The 23,163-nt window shown below is 39.0% G+C and overlaps 2 protein-coding genes across 2 annotated transcripts; one reads left to right on the top strand and one right to left on the bottom strand.

Annotated features, from left to right (window-relative positions):
• The first annotated feature begins 536 nt into the window (after positions 1-536).
• cdcp2 (CUB domain containing protein 2) lies at positions 537-13,047 on the top strand. The gene is given in 6 exon segments (NM_001102795.1): positions 537-644; positions 3,084-3,431; positions 4,229-4,567; positions 5,319-5,672; positions 10,131-10,309; positions 11,325-13,047. Coding segments are annotated over 6 exon segments (1,611 nt in total). The 5' UTR covers positions 537-568; the 3' UTR covers positions 11,640-13,047.
• An 845-nt stretch (positions 13,048-13,892) lies between these two features.
• On the bottom strand, positions 13,893-23,103 carry tceanc2 (uncharacterized LOC549866). The gene is given in 4 exon segments (NM_001017112.2): positions 13,893-14,577; positions 16,301-16,494; positions 21,365-21,506; positions 22,965-23,103. Coding segments are annotated over 4 exon segments (633 nt in total). The 5' UTR covers positions 23,073-23,103; the 3' UTR covers positions 13,893-14,388.
• Between the last annotated feature and the right edge of the window lie 60 nt (positions 23,104-23,163).

Below are 23,163 nucleotides of genomic sequence, written 5' to 3'. Positions count from 1 at the left end.
AGGGCTTTAGTGGGTTCTGAGAGTTACAAAAGCAACTGAAGGGCTAATGTTTAGGCCATAGCACTATGAAGTCCTTCTGTCCCCATCTTGCCTGCTATCTGTTCCTGCCTACAACTGCCACTGTTGGGGGCAGTCATATAAATTTGAACCTCTTAATAATAGCTTTCGAATTTAGATTCAATACTATCCTTGCAAACTGCCCCTTTTATGGACACTATGTAGCTAACCTTACATTTAAATTAAAGCACGATTCAGCCATGTCCAGGTAGGAATGTCCCAAAACTTTTCCAACAATTTGACATAAATTCATCTGGTTTTTCTCTGGAGATGCCAGAAACAATTCAGTTGCAGCAGCAAACTCTGTGATTTGACACCAACAAAGTGTAATAAACTGTAAACCAAAAGCTATCTGATACACATCAGTACATTAAGGGCGGGGAGCCAAGTGAATATCAAGTTTCTATTCTGACAAGAGCTGAATTATTTATTCCTCAGCAGCTTGGTTTCCCTGACTCTTCTCTTTAGTGGGGCTGGAGAACTAGGGATATGTTATTGTCTTGTTTTCACAATGCGGAAAATTCCAAGCAAGTATGTCTTTATGATAACTGTCTTATGGGAAGTGGATGCTGTGTACGCAAGGAAAGGTAAGCGGGGGATTCACTTATACAGTCTATATTAAATGGAGAAATGAGCATGTTTTTTGGAGAATGTATCGGAGAACTGTGGGTTTCATTCAAGAAATTAAAACACTTGTTAATAGGAATCAGGTATTAAATTTCCTGAGCTCCCAGTATGCTCTGCTGGAGATGGGGCTTGTGTAATGGTGGGGCTAAGGCGGCACAAGTTATGGAGCCCCCTGCATCAAGAAAAAATTGCAACAAGTATTAGTGATATGTTGTATATATATAGTCATACATACTGTACATATATACACACACTGTACATATACTGTACATATATACACACACATATATACTGTATATATACAACAGTGAGATGCTTTGAATATATATATATATATATATATATATAAGGATATGTGCAATGTGCTGTTGTTGATTGCAGCTCTTTTACTTCACTTTCTTTGATATCCTCTCCCCTTCACTCTGCTACATTGCTCAGTTTTGCATTGAGATTATTACAAACAAGCTGATTGTATAAGTGTACTGAATCATGCATAGATATACAGTATTAGAATTCAACCATTTTGTTATCTGAGACTGGATTGGGCCTTAATTCAATGCTCCTATCTAAAGCTGGCCATACACGCACCGGTGCGAGTATGGCAACTCAGCGAGGCGACCGATATCGCAGAAAGCTGCAGATATCAACTCGCCGATCGGGTGGGTTAAAAGATTTTGATTGGGCGCCATTGAAGGCGCCCAAGCAAAATCTATGTTCAGGGCTTAATCGGCAGAAGGAGGTAGAATTCCTATTGTTTCTACCTCCATATCTGCCGATTCAGCCCTGTATCTATGTATAGACTATGGAGCAAGGATCCCCAATCTTTCTTACTTGTGAGACACAGTCAAATGTAAAAAGACTTGGAGAGCAACACAAGCACCATAAAAGTTCATGGAGGTGCCAAATAAGGGCTAACATTGGCTATTAGACAGCCTCTATGCACACTATCAGCTTACAGGAGGCTTTATTTGGTAGTAAATCTTGTTTTTATTCAACCAAAACTTGTCACCAAGTCAGAAATTCAAAAATAACTACCTGGTTTGGGGGCACTGAGAGCAACATCCAAGGGGTTGGGGAGCAACATGTTGCTCACGAGCCACTGGTTGGGGATCACTGCTATAGAGCATGGGCCCAGGTTTCATGGGGTACTTTAGGTAATGATACTACATTCTAAATTTAAAGGACAAGGAAAGTGTAGATCACTAGCATTGTGTCCTGAGTGATTACAATTGATAACCTTAAATCTTGTAGAGCTGGTGCTCTTCTTCACTGAATATTGTACTGGCCCCTAGTATATTTCTGCCAGCACCTTGCAACCATATACTGAAAGGTCTCCCACCAATCGCACACATTTGCAGTATAGTAGAAATGTTAGATATTACTGTATTGCTTGGTCCTGTCAGCTGCAATGGACTACTGGGACCTTTCAGCACATGGCCACAGGACTCTGGTCAGGATAATATTCAGCACTAGCCCTGTGTTTAGGGCTCTGGCACACGGGGAGATTAGACGCCTGTGACAAATCTCCCTGTTCGCGGGCGACTAATCTCCCCGAACTACCATCCCACCGGCGAAAAAGTAAATCGCCGGTGGGATGGCATACAAGGCAGCGCGATTTCAGTGAAATCGCAGAAGTTGGTGATTGTAATCACTGGGGGGGTGCCATATATGCATCCCCCTGTGATCTACACTTTGCTTGTCCTTTAATCTGTACACAGTACAATAAAACAGTGGTCCTCAATTATCAAGCTGTGTTGTGGTGTGAGGCACAAAAATTGGGGCAATTCTGTGTCCATAAAACATTATAAATAAAATCAGCAGCTCGCTGATTAGCACTTAGATTTAACCTTGTTAGGCACAGCAGTGTCTACTGAATGAGGTGCTCAGTGCAAAGCTATAGGAGACCTGCCACTAAGCACTTATTCAGTCCAGGCCAGGGCTGCTTTAGGGCTCTGCACCCTCACTTTATTTTGCAATAACTTAATTACACACAAATGCCCACGTAATGCCTGTGCCTGTAAAACAAGATGCAAATTTAGCACACTCATGCAGTCTTGGGCCAGGCCCCAATAAGAAACCATTAACTGCAGTTTGTAAAAATACTCATCATCCATTACCACTGTATATTTATGCATATTTTATATAACACCCACCACTCTCCAGCAAGACTAAGTAATGAATATGCTGCCTGGGAACCATGATCAGATCTTGGCTCTTAAAAATTCAGCTAGCACCGAAAAAAGGTGATGCCTGTATGTCACGTAACACACCACTGTATAATAAAATTGGTCTATCTGTCTTTCATATACCTTCTTGGTATTTCAAGGGAGAGGGTATTTAATAATGTGTTACTTAAGTTTAGTATTTTACAAACCAACCTGTCCTTTATTTCTGCACAGGTGTGAAGTGTGGGGGAGTTCTTTCTGCTCCAGAAGGTAACCTATCCTCGCCCAATTTCCCAGGACTATATCCTGCTCACACTGAGTGTTGCTGGCTTATTGTTGTCTCTGAGGGATCCACTATTCAGCTACAGTTCCACCACTTTAACCTAGAATACCATGAGGATTGTGAATATGACTATGTCAAAGTATATAATGGAGCCTCAAAGGATGAAGGAAACCTCCTGGGAAAGTTCTGTGGAACCAGTTTACCGCCACAGCTCACATCCTCCTGGCATGTTCTGACTGTAATTTTTCATTCAGACAAGCATGTGGGCAGCTCTGGATTCTATGCCACCTATAGGAAAGGTAAGATGACCCTAGATCATTTCTCATTAACACAGGGAAAATGCACTTTATTGATGTGTGCATGATAGTCATATCTATCATATTTAACTTGTCAGAGGCACTATCCATAGTCAGCAAAAATACCATCTCTTTGTGGCCACATATGATAATTCTATTAAATCTTCTCATACTTAAAGGGGAACTCCACCCAAACACAACTTAAGTTTTTCGAAAAGTAAACATAATTTCAAGCAACTTTGCAATATACATCAATTAAACAATATGCAGCCAGATCTCCTGCTGAGATGCAAAAAAAAATGTAACAGTATTTGACAAGTCCTCAGCCTGTCTTTAGCCTGAATCTTCCAAATGCCCTGCACATGTAATGCCAAATAGAAAAGTAATGTCATATTGCAATGCATTGTGGGTTATGTAGTTCCTGCATGCTGTCTCTAAGCTGCGGAGAAGTTGTTACAATCTGTAACATCAATGTTTTAGTCCTTCCTCCCCGCCAGGATTTCAAATGATGCAGAAAGAGAAGAACTGTTTTGCAGTTGGATTTCAGCATGTAAACATAGTATTTACACTTTTTGAAGGAACAGATTACAGTATATTAGAGGTTTCTGTGTTGCGTGAGGCTCTTTAACCAATTTTTGTTCGGAAGGAGGATTTCCCCTTTAATGTTCTATTTATGGAAATATGCAGACACTTTAATGGGAATGATGACCCTTTTTATAATTAACTCACCCAAAAATGAGAAATACATCTAGATATTCCTTGTTTCAGCTACTCTCTCTCTAATGTGCTTATATTTGCAGATATATGCGGAGGAATCCTTACTGGCCTCTCTGGAGTTATTACAAGCCCTGATTATCCTGACAATTATCCCAACAATGCAGAATGTAACTGGCTTATACGGGCAGCACCGGGCTCTACGGTACGTCTGACCTTTACAGACTTCCAGATGGAAAATGAGGGGTGTAACTTCGATTATGTTGCAGTCTTTGATGGCTCAGGGGCAGAGGAAAACCAGGTTCGTTATTTCTGTGGTACGACAAAGCCCCCAGACATTAAATCATCTTTCAGTGAGCTATTGGTGGTCTTCAAATCAGACTTCAACATTGGAGGACGTGGCTTCAAGGCATATTATTACTCAGGTATGGACATCATCATCTAGAAATGATTCCTGCCTCAGCTTCTACATTGGCAATTAGAGTAATAACAAAGCATTAGTCATTCATTTTACTGTTTGGCCAAGTAGTAAAGCCTTGATAGAAAGAGGTCATAAGCTTGTGAGGGAAGGAGTCTCCCCTCTTTAGAACTGACTGATAAGGAGAGAAACTAATGCAACCTCCAAATTTTGATATAAATGGCAATTGGCTTCTGAACCTATGGATTGCCTGAATTGTTTGTTATAATGTCTCCTTTCTTTAATATTATCTATGAGTATTAAAGGGTTAGTGCACTATTGTTAACTTTCAGTAAGTTACAGAATGTCCCACTCTTAGCAAGTCTATCTTCCTTTTCTGAATCTTTCCATCTTCATCTTTCCTCAGGTTGTCAGAAGTCACACCATCACTATACATATTACCCATTAGATTTAAGAACATATGTACAATATTTAAGAGCGTATCACAATGCACCGATTTAAGAACCTCTCTGTCAGCCAACCGTTTGTCTATTTTCTGTCTATTTTGGGAACATAGTATGACGTGGCCATAATTACATTACATAGAGGGCTGATTTGTTATATCAACTTTCTCAGACAAATTTTTTAAAGCATCCCAAAATACCAGCCACACCAAGCTGCTTGAGGTACGTTAGATATGAATTAGACCAATGGGCAAGACACAGAGTGACCTTAGGGATAGTGCAACCACTCTCTCTCTTTATGTATTTTAAATTTAGGTGAATGCCAGGATACATTCACATCTGTGAAGGGAAACATCACCAGTCCTCGTTACCCAGACACGTATCCCAATAATATCAACTGTCACTGGAACATTCATCTTCCTGCTGGCTTTAGAATAAAGATTTTCTTCCGAGATCTTGAGTTAGAGGAGAGAAGCAGCTTAACGGATGGATGTGATTATGATCACTTGTCAGTGTACGATGGAGAAGGAGAGCACAGCCCATTGCTGGGGAGGTGGTGTGGAAGAGAGATCCCACCCTCAGTGATGTCAAGCAAGAATAAATTGCTTCTGGTACTTTCCACCGACAGAGACACAGCCAGCAAAGGTTTTGTAGTATCATACATTGGGGGTAAGTGACACAGCAGTACTTACCAGCATTACAGATATTCACTACTGATCAGCTTAAGAAGAGCTGTTCAACCATCACATAAGGCACACAAAAACACTAATCCACACACTTAGGGGCATATCTATTATAGTGTGTAAGCTAATGTCACCAGTGATGTTGCCCATAGTAACCAATCAGCAGTTAGAACAGTCACCTACAAGTTAGAAAACAAAAGCAAAAATCTGATTGGTTGCTATGGGCAACATCACTGGTGATGTTGGCTTACAACCTATAATAAATATGCCTATAAGCCTATGGCACACTGGATCAACAACAAAGCGGAATCCCTAAAGTAGAGTCTGCATAGGTCTTCTTTGCTCTTATCAACTAGAACAGATCATCTAATAATTTGATAGTCTGCAATCACTTTGTTGCATTTAGGGATATAGCATATGGCCTGATTCCCGTGGAAAGCACCTGAAAGTAAAGTGAGCATCTACTGGCAGGATACTCATCTGCCAGTGTTCATAAATGGGCCCTGCTGACCTTGCTCCTGGCTGACACTGTAGCTGGTTGGTGGGAAACCCCTTTGGGAATGTGTAATTCTGTGCTCCGGAGTGATCTAAGAGTCTGAGATAAACACCACTTCTTCCAAGTGCTTCCACCAGCTGTGCTTTTCCAGGTCTAATAATGGAAATTCCCTCTTGTGGTTAATAGAAAATTACCTGTAAGGAGACCCATCTAGCTAGCTAATTCAATTATATCTGCAGGCATAAAATAATGGCATAGCTATATAGGATCTCCATATAAATCTCACAGAGAAGAGAAAATGTGATTCAAGGCCAGTTACATTCCCTTGGCAGGAGGGTGCAATTCTTGCTCCTGATCTAATGCACTTTTAGCATTTGGGAAAGCTTTTATTGGTCTTGCGGTGTTCTTGGTTTAAGATTTATTGATTTACTAGAAGAATTACAGACTCAGCTCAGGTTCTGTAACTTACAAAATAATGCTTATGCTGTGATTTAACCCTGTGCACTCCTGCAGCTCTTCCAAAAGTCCTGGCTACCAGGCCTTCTGCTACTGTCAGTTTTGGTAGTCAGTGGCACCAAAAACCAGCCAGGATATTCAATTGCAAGGTGGTGAGGAATAGAAGAGGAAAGCTATTGATTCAAAAATAATGAAAACTGAATACAGCTGAAAAGTAAACTTAATAAGTGTCTCAAGTAAAGTTTTTTGTATCGTGTTAGCCAGTTTAAAAAGTTATATGGTAGAACTTTTGATCTAAAGTGTAACAAAAGTAGCGTAAAGTTGATATCATTACTGGTTAACTAAGATGATAATCACAGCAAGTATTCAGAGCATTTCAATTCCTTCTTCAAAGCTGATTCAGTTAAGCATAATTGTCTTAATAAATAATAAACGTGTCAGACAAACTTCCATGTTAAAAAGCTACTAAAGCCAAACAAAAAATTTTGCTTTATTTGTATTAAGGAATAGGTCTTACCTACCACTTCTCATGGATGGCAGCCTCTTTGCACCCTAAGCACAAGGAAAGCCTCAGTCACTGGCAGGGTTTGAACCCCCCACTCACCAGTGACTCTTAGTGCACAGCCTTGTGTAGTTTTCTGCAGGATAATGCACCACTATTTCCCATAGTTGTCCAGGCATTCCCTGCACCACTTCAGACTTGCTCCATGCACAGTACAGAATTCTTCAGAAAATGGCATGTGATTACTTTAATTTTACAAATTGCACCCCCAGTAAATAAGGAAACCCTTATCTTTATCCTTTATGTTACAGCACCCTTGCACATCATTCTGGGTGCCTGGTCAGAAGTGACATTTACAGCACATTTATAGGGCTGGTTTATTTGAGCACATTTGCATAAGTGCAATAACCCATGGCAGCCAATATAATTTTTCATTTAATTTTTCAATTTATTTCATGTTCAATTATTCTTCCTATAGTTGAATAATCAAAGCTAATCACATATTGGTTGTCACAAATTAGTGCCCAGGTGTAAGTCTGACCATGCAGCCTGTCATTTATTGGAATGGAATCTGCCTGCCTGACAGGCTTAGTATATAAATCCATCTGATTGGAAGGGAGGTTTCCTACAATCAGCTAATCCTGTCATTTTTGTTATACAGCTGATGATATGGTAAAGTTTATCCTGTCCCTTTCAAAAATGAAAATAGTAGGTAGATAAATGCCTTACAATTTGTAATAAGCTGTTTATTAGTCCATTTTCCCTTCCATATTGATTGTTCCGATGTGAGGGCTGTATTTTTACTATTCATAAAGGCCCATATTATGGCTTGCTAGAAGTCAGGACGATTCATCCCATAGTTACATTTTTGGCTTTTAAAGTGCAAAAAGTGAACTTTCCTCCCTCCAGGGCAGGTTTATTAACATTTAAGTCAAGTGTTTATGGCAATTAGATTTTTGCAGCAAAAAAAATGAAAATGAAATTCAAGATTTATAAATGCAAAAAACCTGAATATGGGTTTTTTAAATCAATTTGTCAGTTGGCAGGCTCATTGAAAATGTGGGTGGAATGTCATATGATCAGTTGTTTTTTCACGTTTTTAAGCTATCAAGTTTTTGAGTTTCAGTTTTTTTCACAAATAAACCTACATTCCAGATTTTCGAGCTTGAGTTTTTTTGACTTCAGAGGTTAATCAGAGAAAGCTGGCTGTGAAGTACATTGGGTTGAACTGGACGTACAACTGGGCAGACCAGTAGTATAATTATGGCAGTTACATTATATATCTTTTAGCACCGCTAGGCCAGTGTAATACTGATAGACTGGCAGAGTGGCAACCCTTTCTTCTACCCTTTCTTCTGGACACAAGTCCAGAATGTGAGATTTCTTATACCTCATTGGTACTATTGCACCACTTAGCTGGGAATCACAGTATAGCTAAGTTTGCCATTACTGGTTTTAAACTGCAAACTAATACAATATACATGTTGTATTCCTGTATACTGTACTGATCTCTTGGGAAGCATTAAATCCAGGATGCAGTTCCGCATATTAAACCTTTGGGTTTCTTTGATTTTCAACACAGTTCTGCCAATTCCTGAGCATCTGCATGAACAGAATACAAACCCTCGTTGTTGGCATTACTGTGTTTATATTCACATGCTGCAATTTTGACATTTTGATCATAATTCATTTTTGATTGTTTGCTAGAAGTAACTGCAGTGGTGCAATTTACAACACCTGGGTTAGTAAATGAGCCCCTTGATGACACCAGCCCTTACAAGCAATGTGAGGTATTCATATTATACAGGTACGGGTGTGTAGGACCAACCCCTGACATCTCCAGACACCAAAGAACTAGCGAGGACAGGTATTAAGAAAATGTCTCTGTGCCCCAAATAGTAATGTGGGCGATTAATTGCCATTAATCACTACCACTCACATCTTATTTGTAAACAATCCCATATTGCTACTCCAGTACCTAGTGATTTATAATTTTAATTTACACGTTTTGTACAACAGATTTGTGGCTTCCTAGCACAATAGCACTTATGCTTCTGCAAAACATTAAACGTATAGTCTAGACAAACTGTTCTGTGTGGACCATCATGGCTTTGAGGTCCACTCTTACAACTACAAGTATGGGACCTGTTATCCAGATTGCTCATGGCCTGGGGTTTTCCAGATAAGGGATCTTTTTGTAATTTGAATATTCATACTTCTAGGCTAATAAAAATAATTTTAGCATTAAATAAACCCAATAGGATTGTTTTGCCTCCAGTAAGGATTAATTATATCTTAGTTAGGATTAAGTACAAAGTACTATTTTATTACTACAGGAAAAGAGGAAATCATGTTTAGAAAATTGAATTTTATTAAAATTAAGTCTATGGTAGGTGGCCTTCCTGTTATTTGGAGCTTTCTGGATAACATATTTCCAGATAACAGATCCCATACCAGTATTAGCTCAGTGCAAGTGTAACAGGTGTCATACAGACAGAAACAACAAAGGGGCACACCGAGACATTCTCTGGTCCAATCTTGGTAGTACAGGTATGGGATCCCTTATCCGGAAACCCAAATTACGGAAAGGCCATCTCCCATAGACTCCATTAAAAGCAAATAATTCTAATTTTTTTAAATTATTTCCTTTTTCTCTGTAATTATAAAACAGTACCTTGTAATTGATCCCAACTAAGACATAATAAATCCTTATTGGAGGTAAAACAAGCCAATTGGGTTTATTCAATATATAAATGATTTTTAGCAGACCCAAGTTATGGAGATCCTAATTAAGGAAAGATCCCATATCTGGAAAACCCCAGATCCCAAGCATTCTGGAGAACAGGTCCCATACCTGTACAACAAAAGTTTCAATCATATATATCTCTAACTACATTTTAACCGAAACTCCCAGCATGCCTTGACAGGCATTACTGTCGCTTGAATTGTGAAATAACCAATAACCATTCTTTGTTTTTCCCCCCCATCAGTTGTTCCAATTAATGTGAGCTGCACTCGCACAGACTTCCATATTCAGATCCCAAGTCAATCGCTTCCCCAGCTGGAAAGGAACCACATCTATCTTGGAACGCCAAGCTGTGCCTCTCAGATTTCTGGCACAAATTACAAGATCTATGCTCGCTTTGATACATGTAGGACAGAACCACAGGTAACATGATAGGCAAAATCTGAACAGGTGGAAGGCAATGCAGGCAATACTTGCACATTTGCAGTGTTTTAGAGCAGGGGTCCCCAACCGAAGACTTGGAGAGTAACATAAGCATCATAAAAGTTCATGGAGGTGCCAAATAAGGGCTAAGAATTCAGGAATTCAAAAATAACTACCTGCTTTGGGGGAACTGAGAGCAACATCCAAGGGGTTGGTGAGCAACATGTTGCCCCCGAGCCACTGGTTGGGGATCACTGTTTTATAGGGTTTTTTTTTTTGCATAAAACGGTTCTATAACATTAAGAAAAGCAATTGTGTCATTTTATCTGAGGGAGTGGATAAAGTGTGTACGTGCCTGCATTACTGGGAGCAAGCTCATTTACAATGCTCCAAGATCTGAATGAAATGTGCCAGAGAAAAAACCTCTCACCTGGGTAAGGCAATTGCATGCAAGTAGCATGGTTCCCATAGTACCCTCGCCAATTGCATCAGAGGCACAAAGAACAACACACACCTTATTTAAAGTCCCACAGTTTTATCATGTTTATCTTTGCAAATCCATGTTAGTCTGGAAAGCAGTATAAAGCTGCTCCTGGGTGCGTGGGACACAAAGCATTGCGTCTCTAGGCACCTTCATGTGTCTTACGTCATTTCAATGGTGTGTACTTTCACTTTAACCTGCTTTGTGGAAAAGAGAGGCTTAAACACACAATGGGTGGCCTGGGCCAAGAGTTCAGGCACGCTAGACTGATTATGGAAATTAATGTTTATTATACATCCTTGTGATAACAGCATTCCAGGCCTCCAAAAGGGTAAATGTTATACAATGAAATGTATACAATGGGACTGTAGTTATTGGATTCCATACCTGTATTTGAAAATGTAAACATTTTACATACTGATATATGGGGGTCTTACAACCAGATCTTACACGTAATGAACAATGCTTTTTCTAGAAAATATTTGTTCTCCAAACATAATACACTATTGGTAAATCCTGATGCTTCTCTCACAGAAAAGGAACAACACCTCTGTCATCGTGAGTGTACTGTATGTGGACTTCTCACGGGGAGCTCAAGAGGACATTCATGAATATGAGATACAATGTGAACCTAAAAAGAAGGAGGCCTCTGTTCACATCCTATCTGGGGCAGACCCTTCCGAAATGAACGGGCTGGTACAGAATGCAGCAGAGTCTCAACCATCAGAGGCAGAATCAGCAGAGAGCACAGATAAAGGACAAGATGGCAGTGACATGGTGTTCATTAGTATTTGTATCCTAGCTGGAGTTCTAATGCTTATAGCGGTTGTAGGGCTGGTGTTACTTTAGCACAGATTACATGAATAAGAAGGTATGCTTTTATCATAGAGGAATAAATATGAACTCTTTAAAAAAAAAAAAAAAAAAAAAGTACTGAGAAAGCAGTTTTATAGGGACCAGTCACAGGTCTGTGTATGAATGGTGACCAGTATTATGATGTTTGTTAACTTTTTGTGTATTTATATGAATGGCAAATATCTATATAAAATGTTACTCTGTATAAACCAGTGTGAGCACATTTATAAAATGTGTTGTTAAATCAAGTGTATCAAATATACACCAAATAAGAGCCTGAAGAGAAACTGCATAACAACTGGTACTAAGAGGCAGGCTGTACCTGAAGTCATTTGTAAAATTGTTATACCATGTTGGGGAACAGGGATATTTCCTTTCCTTACTGTTAGGATATGCCCAGTTAAGTGCAGCCATAGCTGGTGGGCTGGGTCTGTCATGTATGGAAGGGGAAGACGTTCACCGACTGGGACAGGCATGCATTTTGGGAGATAGGAATGCCATATTTTCCTAGAGGTGTCAAGTGGTTTCTGCTAGTCTATAATGTAGTTTAAAACTCTTTGGACTACATACAATAGAGGAAAGTAGATGGTAGAAACTTAAGGCAGGGAGAAGCCTCACTAGAAGATAAAAAAATTTGGACTAGACATTGTGAGGCATAGCACTATATAGTCTTAGTTCACTATAGGAGTGAATGTTGGGCTTAGTGTAGCTAACAGAGCAATGAGAGGCTCCACCATAGAAAACAGAAGGGTTAGTACCAAAGGTGTCCCCTGTCAGCATAACAGATCGGAGTAGAGCAAATTCCCTCTGAGCTTCACACTGGCCTGTATGCATGAGTAGGAGTACTGCTGCAGATTTTAACAGCTACTCTGTGACATCTGAGAAGCTATCTACTGTGTACAATCTAATGAGGATTAATGGTTACATGACTTAGTTCCAATAAAAGTGTTTAATTGCTTTTTTTTATTTTTTAAAAAGAACCCCTTATGGCCAAATTATAGAGAACCATGGAGTGTGTGTGAGACAATCAAGGGGGCTTCACCCCAACAGTAAGGGCCCATCTGAGAGAGAAAGCTGAATGCAACATGCACTCTGCTAGGTAACAAGGGTTTCATTTTAGATTGATTACAAATTCAAATTGGTGCTTTGTTTTTCATTTTGAGAAAAAAAACACAGTACACATGTGAGCATGTTTTCTGAGACCTTAACAGTTGGAATTTGTTAAAGAAAAAAAAACATAGCTTATTAAAACATTCCAGATTTTCAGCATCATTAAAAATACAACAATGTGATTTTCACTGACATGCGGCTATTCCTCAAAATACGAACGTGATTATTCAGTTAAAGCTTTAAAATATAAATAGCTCTCGAGGAAAAATAACACAACGGTGTGAAAAAAAAAGCTTTGCACCCACGGAAGGGTCACTGCACCAGCCTGCGTGGACAGCAGATTTTGGTGATGAGATGCACGAGGAGGCATTTTCAAAAAAAAATCTGCTCTGTGTGACTGTACCCATGCTCACGCAGTGACTCTTCAGTGGGTGCATACACAGACGAGCAGGATCACGATTGAAGGGTCGGTTTCTTGGCCTGCACTAAAAACAGCCCTATGTGACCGTAGCTTAGATTTAAAATACATACACAACTGATTCCTAGGAATTGTACTAAAATATAATCCTTGTGCTAACAGTTTGCTAGGAATATGAGAGACAGAGAGGGCAAAAAACTGCAACCACTTTACATCTACCAGCAAGAGTAGCAATTCAGCATGAAAGGCTGCATCACTAATTTTAAAGATATGGCAGAAACACAGATAAAATTCAGTCCCAAAAACATCTGAAAACAAAGTTTTCAAAAAGTATCACTGCAGGGAATACAGGATTTGGTTTAGTATTCCCAGCAGTACCATTACTTTCCCATTTGTATAAACATTTTCCTGTCAAAACTGACACCTTTGTCATTTTGTCAGAATGTTTTTGACAGGTTTGATCAGTTGTACACCATTCTGATTGGTTATTAGAGATCAGCACTGTCAGAATCTTTGCTCCAGAATTCATATCCCATTTGGAGAGAAAGGATTCAGTTATTTTCCGTACTGGATCAAACTGCACAGGCCCCAATTAACAGCATCGTTTTGGTAAGAAGTGCCACAGATCAGAATGCTCAATGGTATAAACACACAGGACACCTATAAAAATATCCCATAACCTAGAGTGCACAGTGTTGATTATCATTGTTACTTTTTTATTTTTTTCCTTTGCTGTACCATTTTTCTTACCCAACATACTATGTGACAAGTATGATTGGAATCTTCTGTTCATACAATATATTAAAATCAATAAAAATAAAGTTGAAAAAAACAAAAAAACAAAAACAAATCACATACAAAAAAAAAAATAAAATGCCTGTGTTTACATGCTTTGCAAATATAAAAATATACTAAATATCATTTAATAAAAAGTCTACATTGCTTTCCATAAGATGTTTTTGCAGTATGTGCATAACTGAACGTACATCCAGAGTATCGCTCACACACGCAAAAATAGAAGAACTATCCCAAGGTGAGAAATTGGAGGAAGAATCATAATATTATTATGACATCTATGAATTTAAGTAGATGGATCAGGATAGCCTGCACAATCAGGTCATTATTTACAGGAGCCTGCACATCCGGCATACCTGGAGTATTTCAGAAGAAAAATGTCCAGTCTAATTTAAACACCTGCGATATTTGCAAAATCCATTACTTCTTATGACAACGCACAAGCTCATTTAATGGTATAGATCCATTCTTCACCTGAGAACGAATTTCTGGCTTGTGCTTCAAAGCAAACACAAGCGTACGGACAGTTCTGCGATAGGGAACGTTGATTAAACGTTTGCTCTCGTGGAAGATCTCACGTTCAATGCATTCAGCGAGAGAGTTGTCATCCTGTAAGTGGACAAAGTTATGAGCACACACACATATATAGTAGTCATTGCTCAGTATATGGTACAGTGTTCACAAAATGCCCTATGTTCTACTAAACACCAAACATCTTATATGTGACCTCTATAATATTTATATGTGAAGTCTGTGCAGTGCTTATGGTTTGGAGAGAGACAAGTCTTGCCCTTCAATAATTTTATTACAAGATGGTAAAGTACACCTTAGAATTGAGTTTTTGATTTACGTATCTTAAAGGAAAAGATAGGCCAAATTCACTGGGGGTGCCAATATGTTTGTCACACACACAAAGTTAAATTTTTACCCTGCAACTGTGCGCCTCTTTGGAGAAAAATTGCAATGCGTCAAATCCATTGCTTGTAAGTTAGACTTGCAGTATTGTATTGTATTGTATTGCAGTTTTCGACAGCGCATTTGCAGTCTATGAGCCTAAGGTGCAAGGATTCCTGCTAAAAAACTGTACAATGGCGAAGCAGCACTGCAACGTATAGATGGCAGATATCAGAATAGCTCCCAATAGTAATAAATACAAATGCGGCTTGAGACTCTTGAGACTCAGCAGTTCTAATGTGTAGCGCTGGCTCCTTCTGAAAGCTCAGACTCAGGCACAATGCCTACACACCAATATTACAATTGAGAAATAAAAAAAGTACACGATAAAAATAATGACAGAATCCATTTAACTTATTGGCACCCCCAGAGTTCCTTGTATTTAAATGTAAAATAATATTATGCATCCACCCTTCCTAAAATGTGCTTCTGTACCCTTCTGGAATTGCGATCACAAACAAAAGCAAAAAATTATACACACGGCGCTTGCAAGACTGATCCACCAATAGACAAGTTTGTAAACTTTCACGTGTCTGCCCCCCCCGGCGGTTTCATTGTATGGAATTGGTTAGTTTGGGTCCTTTCAATATCATCCTACAGTGTTACAGAATATGTTGGTATTTTATAAATAAACTGCAAAAACCAAAGCTTCCCAGGACATTGTATGTGAAATCATTGTTTTCTCCTCTACTTATTTACCCACTATTTGTTTACAGCAACTTTATAATTCACCTCATAAAGCTGCAAATGAAGGTTGTGGCACTAGTCACAAAACATTTCAAAGTGTAATTAGCTCAGATTGAAATGTTGAAGTTTAACAGCATGACAAATTCAAATAAATACAAATTTCACTTACCGTATTAACTGGATAAATTAGTAGAGGAAAAGGGCTTGAAGGGTTAATAGAAATAACAGATTGTAATGGTGTGCAATGTTGCTATGGTAAGGTGTGTCTACAAACACCATCAACCTTTTACCATGTAGGTGTAGACTGAAGGGATTATTGAATAACTTTGTTTTCTTATAATTTCTCAACTTAAACAAGACTTTGACATCAAAGATACTGTTCAACAGTAAAAACACTAAGCAGGCTCATTAAATAAAGGCAGGGAAACATATTTACCAAACAAATTGACCAAATTATGGATCTGTTTACAAGAAAATATTCTGATTTTCAATAAAAAAAATGTTTAAAAAGTTTTGGAAGCCTTACACAAGGGCATCTACTGCTCAGATGCAATATCATTGTAAACTCACTGTGGCAGGGACCAGTGTGAATGATAAATAATTTTGTAAAAGCACTGCGCAAACGTGTCAGCACTATAGTATTAACAGGAAGTAAATACATAAATATGTTATACAATTAACTATTTCTCACCGCTGTCTGAAGTGCCTCACAAAGCAGCCGCCTAGCATTGCCACGTAATTTCTCAGTTACAGCATCACTTCTCACTTCAATACATGGTTTGCAACGATATTCTTTTATAAATGTTTCCCACTGCGTATGAATCTCTTGCGCAAGGCCAGCTACATCTTTGTCATTGTGTGTGTGCAGGTTGCGCACTGCTTCACCTGAGGAAACAAGGAGACCTCATGAGACATAAGCAACAATTGTTTAAGGGCAACGTGACACTGGTGCAAAAAATGCTGATACAACCTCTTGTAAGGTGGTAACTGACATGAATGTCATCCCCCTTTCACTGCGTGCACAGGCCAGAAGAAAAATAGCATTGTGTGACATAGCAACTGCTTCTACATCATAACACAACTTTGAACAGATTTTTACACTGTTACTGCATTTTTATACTAGCAATTGTTAACAATTAGGGTTCAACGGTTCAATGGGGTGTTAAAGCTTAGTGCTGTTGTTGAGACCACAGCATGGAATTGAGTTTTTATCACTCCTATTTGTTAAAATATATATATATATATATATATATATATATATATATATATATATATATATATATATATATATACATATATATATATATATATATACATATATATATATATATATACATATATATATATACATATATATATATATATATATATATATACATATATATATACATATACATATATATATATCTCAATTAATCGATGTAAAGCAAAAATTATATTAGATATCAATGTAACCACTAACTATGGCACATAACAAAACAATAACATTAAAATGGCATTTGGTGCATAAGGAATATATTTTCCCTTATGCTACTTACAATGTAGAACACAGGTTCCAATTGGAACTATGATGTACATTTTAATAGTTGGGGTCAGAAAAATAGCCCCAACAATTAAGGGTCTTTGAAAGGAAGCAAGATGAGGGAGAAAATTAAAGGGCCAACTTTTGTGATTTAGATGATTGGAAAGAATTTAAAAAATCACGTGTCAATATCTGGTTCATCTGCATCATGTAGAACGTGTAACAGTGTCAGCAGTGATTGTGGAGAAAAACAAAGGGTTAACCTGGAGTCATGTACATACAAACTGCCCACAGAACCATTTGGCAGGGATAGCATGAGAAACAGTGGGTGTCTTAGGATGGGCGCTTGCAAAAGCAAAGGATTCACTAAGACTGGTACAGGGGGTAGCAAGAGAATCTTTAGCTAAGATAACAAAAGTATGTAACCTGTAGTCAGGGCCAAGTTTGATAATAATATTGCCAATAACATATTTTGCTTGTGTGTGCTTTTTGCCAACTACTCATGTTGATGAAGGGACCCCGCTTGCAAGTGTACAATAAACTCACTGAAAGACATACTTCTCCAGGACTTTTATTGATAAAGGTGATATTGCCATGTCAGGCTGGCATAGTCTGCAGGATGCTCATGTGAGATGGAGGTGAATACTAACTAAGACTATGCGCTAAGTAAAGGTGGCCTATATGCATTGCAACCTTGCCAAACGAGCGGATCGATATGTCTGCTTTAGGTGGCGATTTCAGGCTAATTCGATTGTTTGATCCTAGGACTGACACAAAGGCCCCGTCAGACTGTGGACTACATCAAAGAGCCAATGCGGTCCCTGTTCTGACCTGTGCTATCGAGATATCAGCAGGTAGGCCTGTTAGGAGCGTCCATACACGGGCAGAAAAGCTGCCGACTTGGTCTAAAGGACTTGAATCGGCAGCTGAAATCTGCCTGTGTATGGGCACCTTAAACCATACACATTTTTCTCTCCGTAAGGACCAATTTCAGTACGATCCGACAAATCCATGAAATTATTGTAAGGTTAGTGGGCACTAATCCATAGTACATCTAGAGATTTTTCATCCAACATCGGTCAGAAAATCAACTAGGCAAGTTTGAAAATTTTGGTTGCTAACAATAGAATTTGCCCATTGTCCAATTGTTTACAGGACCAAGCAGGTAATTTTCCTAGCTTCAACTAGATGATATTGTTTAAAATGGCTGTTTTTGTTGATGGACAAATCATACTTTAAAATGATTGTTTCAGGATAAGCTTGGTCCTACGATAAAGAAAAAGATCTTTTCAAAATCTTAACACCTATGGCCAACTTAAGGCACTAAAAGTAGAACCAGATGTAGCTGCAAAATGTAGAGCAAGACTAACTACCCCCTTTTTACAGATGCTATTAGAATATCAGCAATGAGCCACAAAACAGGAGAGAAACAAGTACAAGCTGCAAACAAATGAGGAGTGTGGTATGTCATTTACGGCAAGCCATATTTACCTAATTATCTGTAACCTTATTTTGTAAAATGTACACATGGTAAGGGCTAGGTCTAACAACCTGTTTTGTAATTTGCATGTATCTGTAGATAATTATCTTATTTAGCTATGATGATCTGATTTTGTGAGAATCAAATGCTCATGGAGGGAAGGTATGGGGAAAACAAAGTGTTAACTTGGAGTCATATACACAAAACTGCTCAGTGAACCATCTGGCAGGAATAGCATAAGAAATAGTGGGAGTCTCAGGGTAGGAGTCTCAAGATGGGAGTCCTTGGGAAGAAGCTTGTGAGAACAAAGGATGATTGGTACAGGGTGTAGAAAATGCTTAGCTAAGATAGCAAAAGTATGTAACCTGTAGCAACAGTAACTTGTAGCCATGGCCAAGTTTAATATTGCCAATAAGATATTATGTGTGTGTGCACATTTCACTCTTTTAAAATCCAGCCGTGCCGTGGTGATAGTGGGAGCCTGTCTGCAAGTGTAAAATATAAAACATATCCTCTCAGGGTCCTTCTTTTATAAATGTAAAATTTCCACAATGGTGACAGTCATCCCAAAGAGACTTTTGTAATGCCTTATGGGTGCACAACACAGCCACCTACAGCAAATAACCATCCTCTTGCAGCAAAAGTAAAAAGGTAACATTATACTGAGTGAGAAGTATAAGAAAAGGACTGGTATACATTCATACATTCAATCAAAGGCCCAGTAAGATCAAGTTGGTGTTAAAAATATGTTCCACAAATGATTATGTTGATAATATATCAATATATATTTAAAAAAAAGATAAGTTGGGCATATCATGGAACACATCACAGTCCAAATTGAAATTCTTTTAGTTATTTAGGTTTATTATTTATTGTAAATGCACTTGAACCTTTCCACATTTTGTCACATTACAGCCACAAACATGAATCAATTTTATTGGAATTCCACGTGAAAGACCAATACAAAGTGGTGTACACATGAGAAGTGGAACAAAAATCATACATGATTCCAAACATTTTTTACAAATGAATAACTGCAAAGTGGGGTGTGCGTAATTATTCAGCCCCCTTTGGTCTGAGTGCAGTCAGTTGCCCATAGACATTGCCTGATGAGTGCTAATGACTAAACAGAGTGCACCTGTGTGTAATCTAATGTCAGTACAAATACAGCTGCTCTGTGACGGCCTCAGAGGTTGTCTAAGAGAATATTGGGAGCAACAACACCATGAAGCCCAAAGAACACACCAGACAGGTCAGGCATAAAGTTATTGAGAAATTTAAAGCAGGCTTAGGCTACAAAAAGATTTCCAAAGCCTTGAACATCCCACGGAGCACTGTTCAAGTGATCATTCAGAAATGGAAGGAGTACGGCACAACTGTAAACCTACCAAGACAAGGCCGTCCACCTAAACTCACAGGCCGAACAAGGAGAGCGCTGATCAGAAATGCAGCCAAGAGGCCCATGGTGACTCTGGACGAGCTGCAGAGATCTACAGCTCAGGTGGGGGAATCTGTCCATAGGACAGCTATTAGTCGTGCACTGCACAAAGTTGGCCTTTATGGAAGAGTGGCAAAAAGAAAGCCATTGTTAACAGAAAACCATAAGAAGTCCCGTTTGCAGTTTGCCACAAGCCATGTGGGGGACACAGCAAACATGTGGAAGAAGGTGCTCTGGTCAGACGAGACCAAAATGGAACTTTTTGGCCAAAATGCAAAACGCTATGTGTGGCGGAAAACTAACACTGCACATCACTCTGAACACACCATCTCCACTGTCAAATATGGTGGTGGCAGCATCATGCTCTGGGGGTGCTTCTCTTCAGCAGGGACAGGGAAACTGGTCAGAGTTGATGGGAAGATGAATGGAGCCAAATACAGGGCAATCTTGGAAGAAAACCTCTTGGAGTCTGCAAAAGACTTGAGACTGGGGTGGAGGTTCACCTTCCAGCAGGACAACGACCCTAAACATAAAGCCAGGGCAACAATGGAATGGTTTAAATCAAAACATATCCATGTGTTAGAATGGCCCAGTCAAAATCCAGATCTAAATCCAATCGAGAATCTGTGGCAAGATCTGAAAACTGCTGTTCACAAACGCTGTCCATCTAATCAGACTGAGCTGGAGCGGTTTTGCAAAGAAGAAGGATTTCAGTCTGTAGATGGGCAAAGCTGGTAGAGACATACCCTAAAAGACTGGCAGCTGTAATTGCAGCAAAAGGTGGTTCTACAAAGTATTGACTCAGGGGGCTTAATAATTACGCACACCCCACTTTGCAGTTATTTATTTGTAAAAAATGTTTGGAATCATGTATGATTTTCGTTCCACTTCTCACGTGTACACCACTTTGTATTGGTCTTTCACGTGGAATTCCAATAAAATTGATTCATGTTTGTGGCTGTAATGTGACAAAATGTGGAAAAGTTCAAGGGGGCCGAATACTTTTGCAAGACACTGTATATTAACCTGTTTGACCTGTTCTTATCATCTACAATCTTACATCTTATTTATAAACAAACCCAGTCTTCACCTACACAAAACTCTATCCAGCTTTTTCTTTTTTATGCTGGAATTTCAAAAATCTATTAGAGTAAAATTACCTGAGCCAACTGACAAACCTTATCATAATGTATATAAATATTATCATATTAGTCCCTGTGCAGTATACATATAGTGGCAATGCTAACTATAAGGTGGTACAAAAACATATCAGGATCTTTTGGTCAAATTATCAGAGTTTATTATAATGAAGTACCGATTTTGGTTGAAAGAATCACTTCCTCAGAAGGAATTTTCTTCTTTAGTTCCATCAGAGCTTCCAGCAAGTTATCCTTTGTCTGATATGGAAACTCCAAGACACACTTCCATCTTTTTATGTCTTCCAGAACAACTACTCTCTAAAAAAAAAAAGAATGATACTTCTTTAGAGCAGACTTACAATTATACAGAATAAAATATTTCTACGGGGAGATAAAAATGTGATACAAGTGTAAACACCTGTGCCTCCTGGTCAACACCAATGACAAAGGTAACACCAATGCCTACATCTCATCACTAAATGAGGCATAGGTCGCCACCCAGACATCCAGAATGGAACCATTGTGATTGGATGTCTGTGACTGTACTACCATCAAGAGTTTAAATACCGGGGAATTCCCTACCAGTCATTTGAACTGAAGAAGCCACTCGGATGAGCGGTGAAACGTTTTCAAGACTTAATTCTACTAGATACTGTATATCATGACCTGGATGAATGAGAATCTTCATAGACATCCAGAAAGGGGTTCATTTGCTACAAAAGACATGCACATGCTTGAGGCCTCACTAATATTTTTGATATAAACAAAGCCCCCCTTTATTCTTATCAAAAAAATCAACGAGGCCTCAAGCATGTGCATGTCTTTTGTAGCAAATGAACCCCTTTCTGGATGTCTGGGTGGCCACTTATGCCTCACTTAGTGATGAGACGTAGGCATTGGTGTTACCTTTGTCATTGGTACTCAACCTTAAACAAACTTTTAGCATGCTGTAGATCAGTGATCCCCAACCAGTGGCTCGTGAGCAACATGTTGCTCTCCAACCCCTTGGATGTTGCTCCCAGGGGCCTCAAACCAGGGGCTAATTTTGGTATTCCTGGCTTGGAGGCAAGTGTTGATTGCATAAAACCCAGTGTAAAGCCAAACAGAGCCTTCTATAGGCTGCCAGGCCACATAGGGACTCTTATTTGCACCCCCAGGAATGTTATTCATGCTTGTGTTGCTCTCCAACATGTTTTCCTTTTGAATGTGGCTCACGAGTATAAAAGGTTGGGGATCCCTGCTGTAGATAGACGAAATTTAAGCAACTTTTCATGGTCTTCATAACAATGCTATCTGTTTGCTATAGGGAGGGTCACTGACCCTGACAACCAAAGGAGAGACTGACTGATGCTTTTATTTATCATTATTCTTTTATGGCGTTGCTTATGTTTATATTCAGACTCTACACTATTCAGTTTTCATTCTGACTTCCCAACTGCTGCCTGGTTTCAGATAGATGTTAAAATTCCAATCCTGACAGCTATGTAACATAAAATACAAACAATTAAAAAACACAGGCAGGTACAAAGAAGTGGACTTCTAAACTAGGTTACTATACCAAGTTTGTACAGCAGGCTTGTCCTATTGGGAATGCACTGCTGCCTGAACCTGCGAATCCCAAACCTTTATGAACAGAACAACCCCTTTGCTGTATTCACAAACACTAGTTCCTAATCTCAGTACAGCTACATATATGCTGCCCCTACAAAAGGACTCAATGCAAAACTACTGAAGAAAGAACTCGCTTCAGCAACTCCTACTCCGACTGATGCTCACCCTCAGGGAAAGAAGTGTCGCCTGTCCCGCTGATCCCTTTGCTTTATCAGTGCGGCGTTTCTCTTCTACTGCCTCACTCTTTTGCTTCCTGATTACAAATCTGTCCATCTCAGAAGCTGCTGAGCCACCAGGCAAAAAGCTAATTCTTAAAACAACATGAGTTTAAACTGAGCTGAGCCATTTGTACATATGGGAAGCC

This window comes from Xenopus tropicalis, chromosome 4 (assembly GCF_000004195.4).
Source record: "Xenopus tropicalis strain Nigerian chromosome 4, UCB_Xtro_10.0, whole genome shotgun sequence".
Lineage (NCBI taxonomy): Eukaryota > Metazoa > Chordata > Amphibia > Anura > Pipidae > Xenopus > Xenopus tropicalis.
The sequence above is the reverse complement of the archived record's forward strand: the minus strand, read 5'-3'. Positions and strand labels throughout refer to the sequence as shown.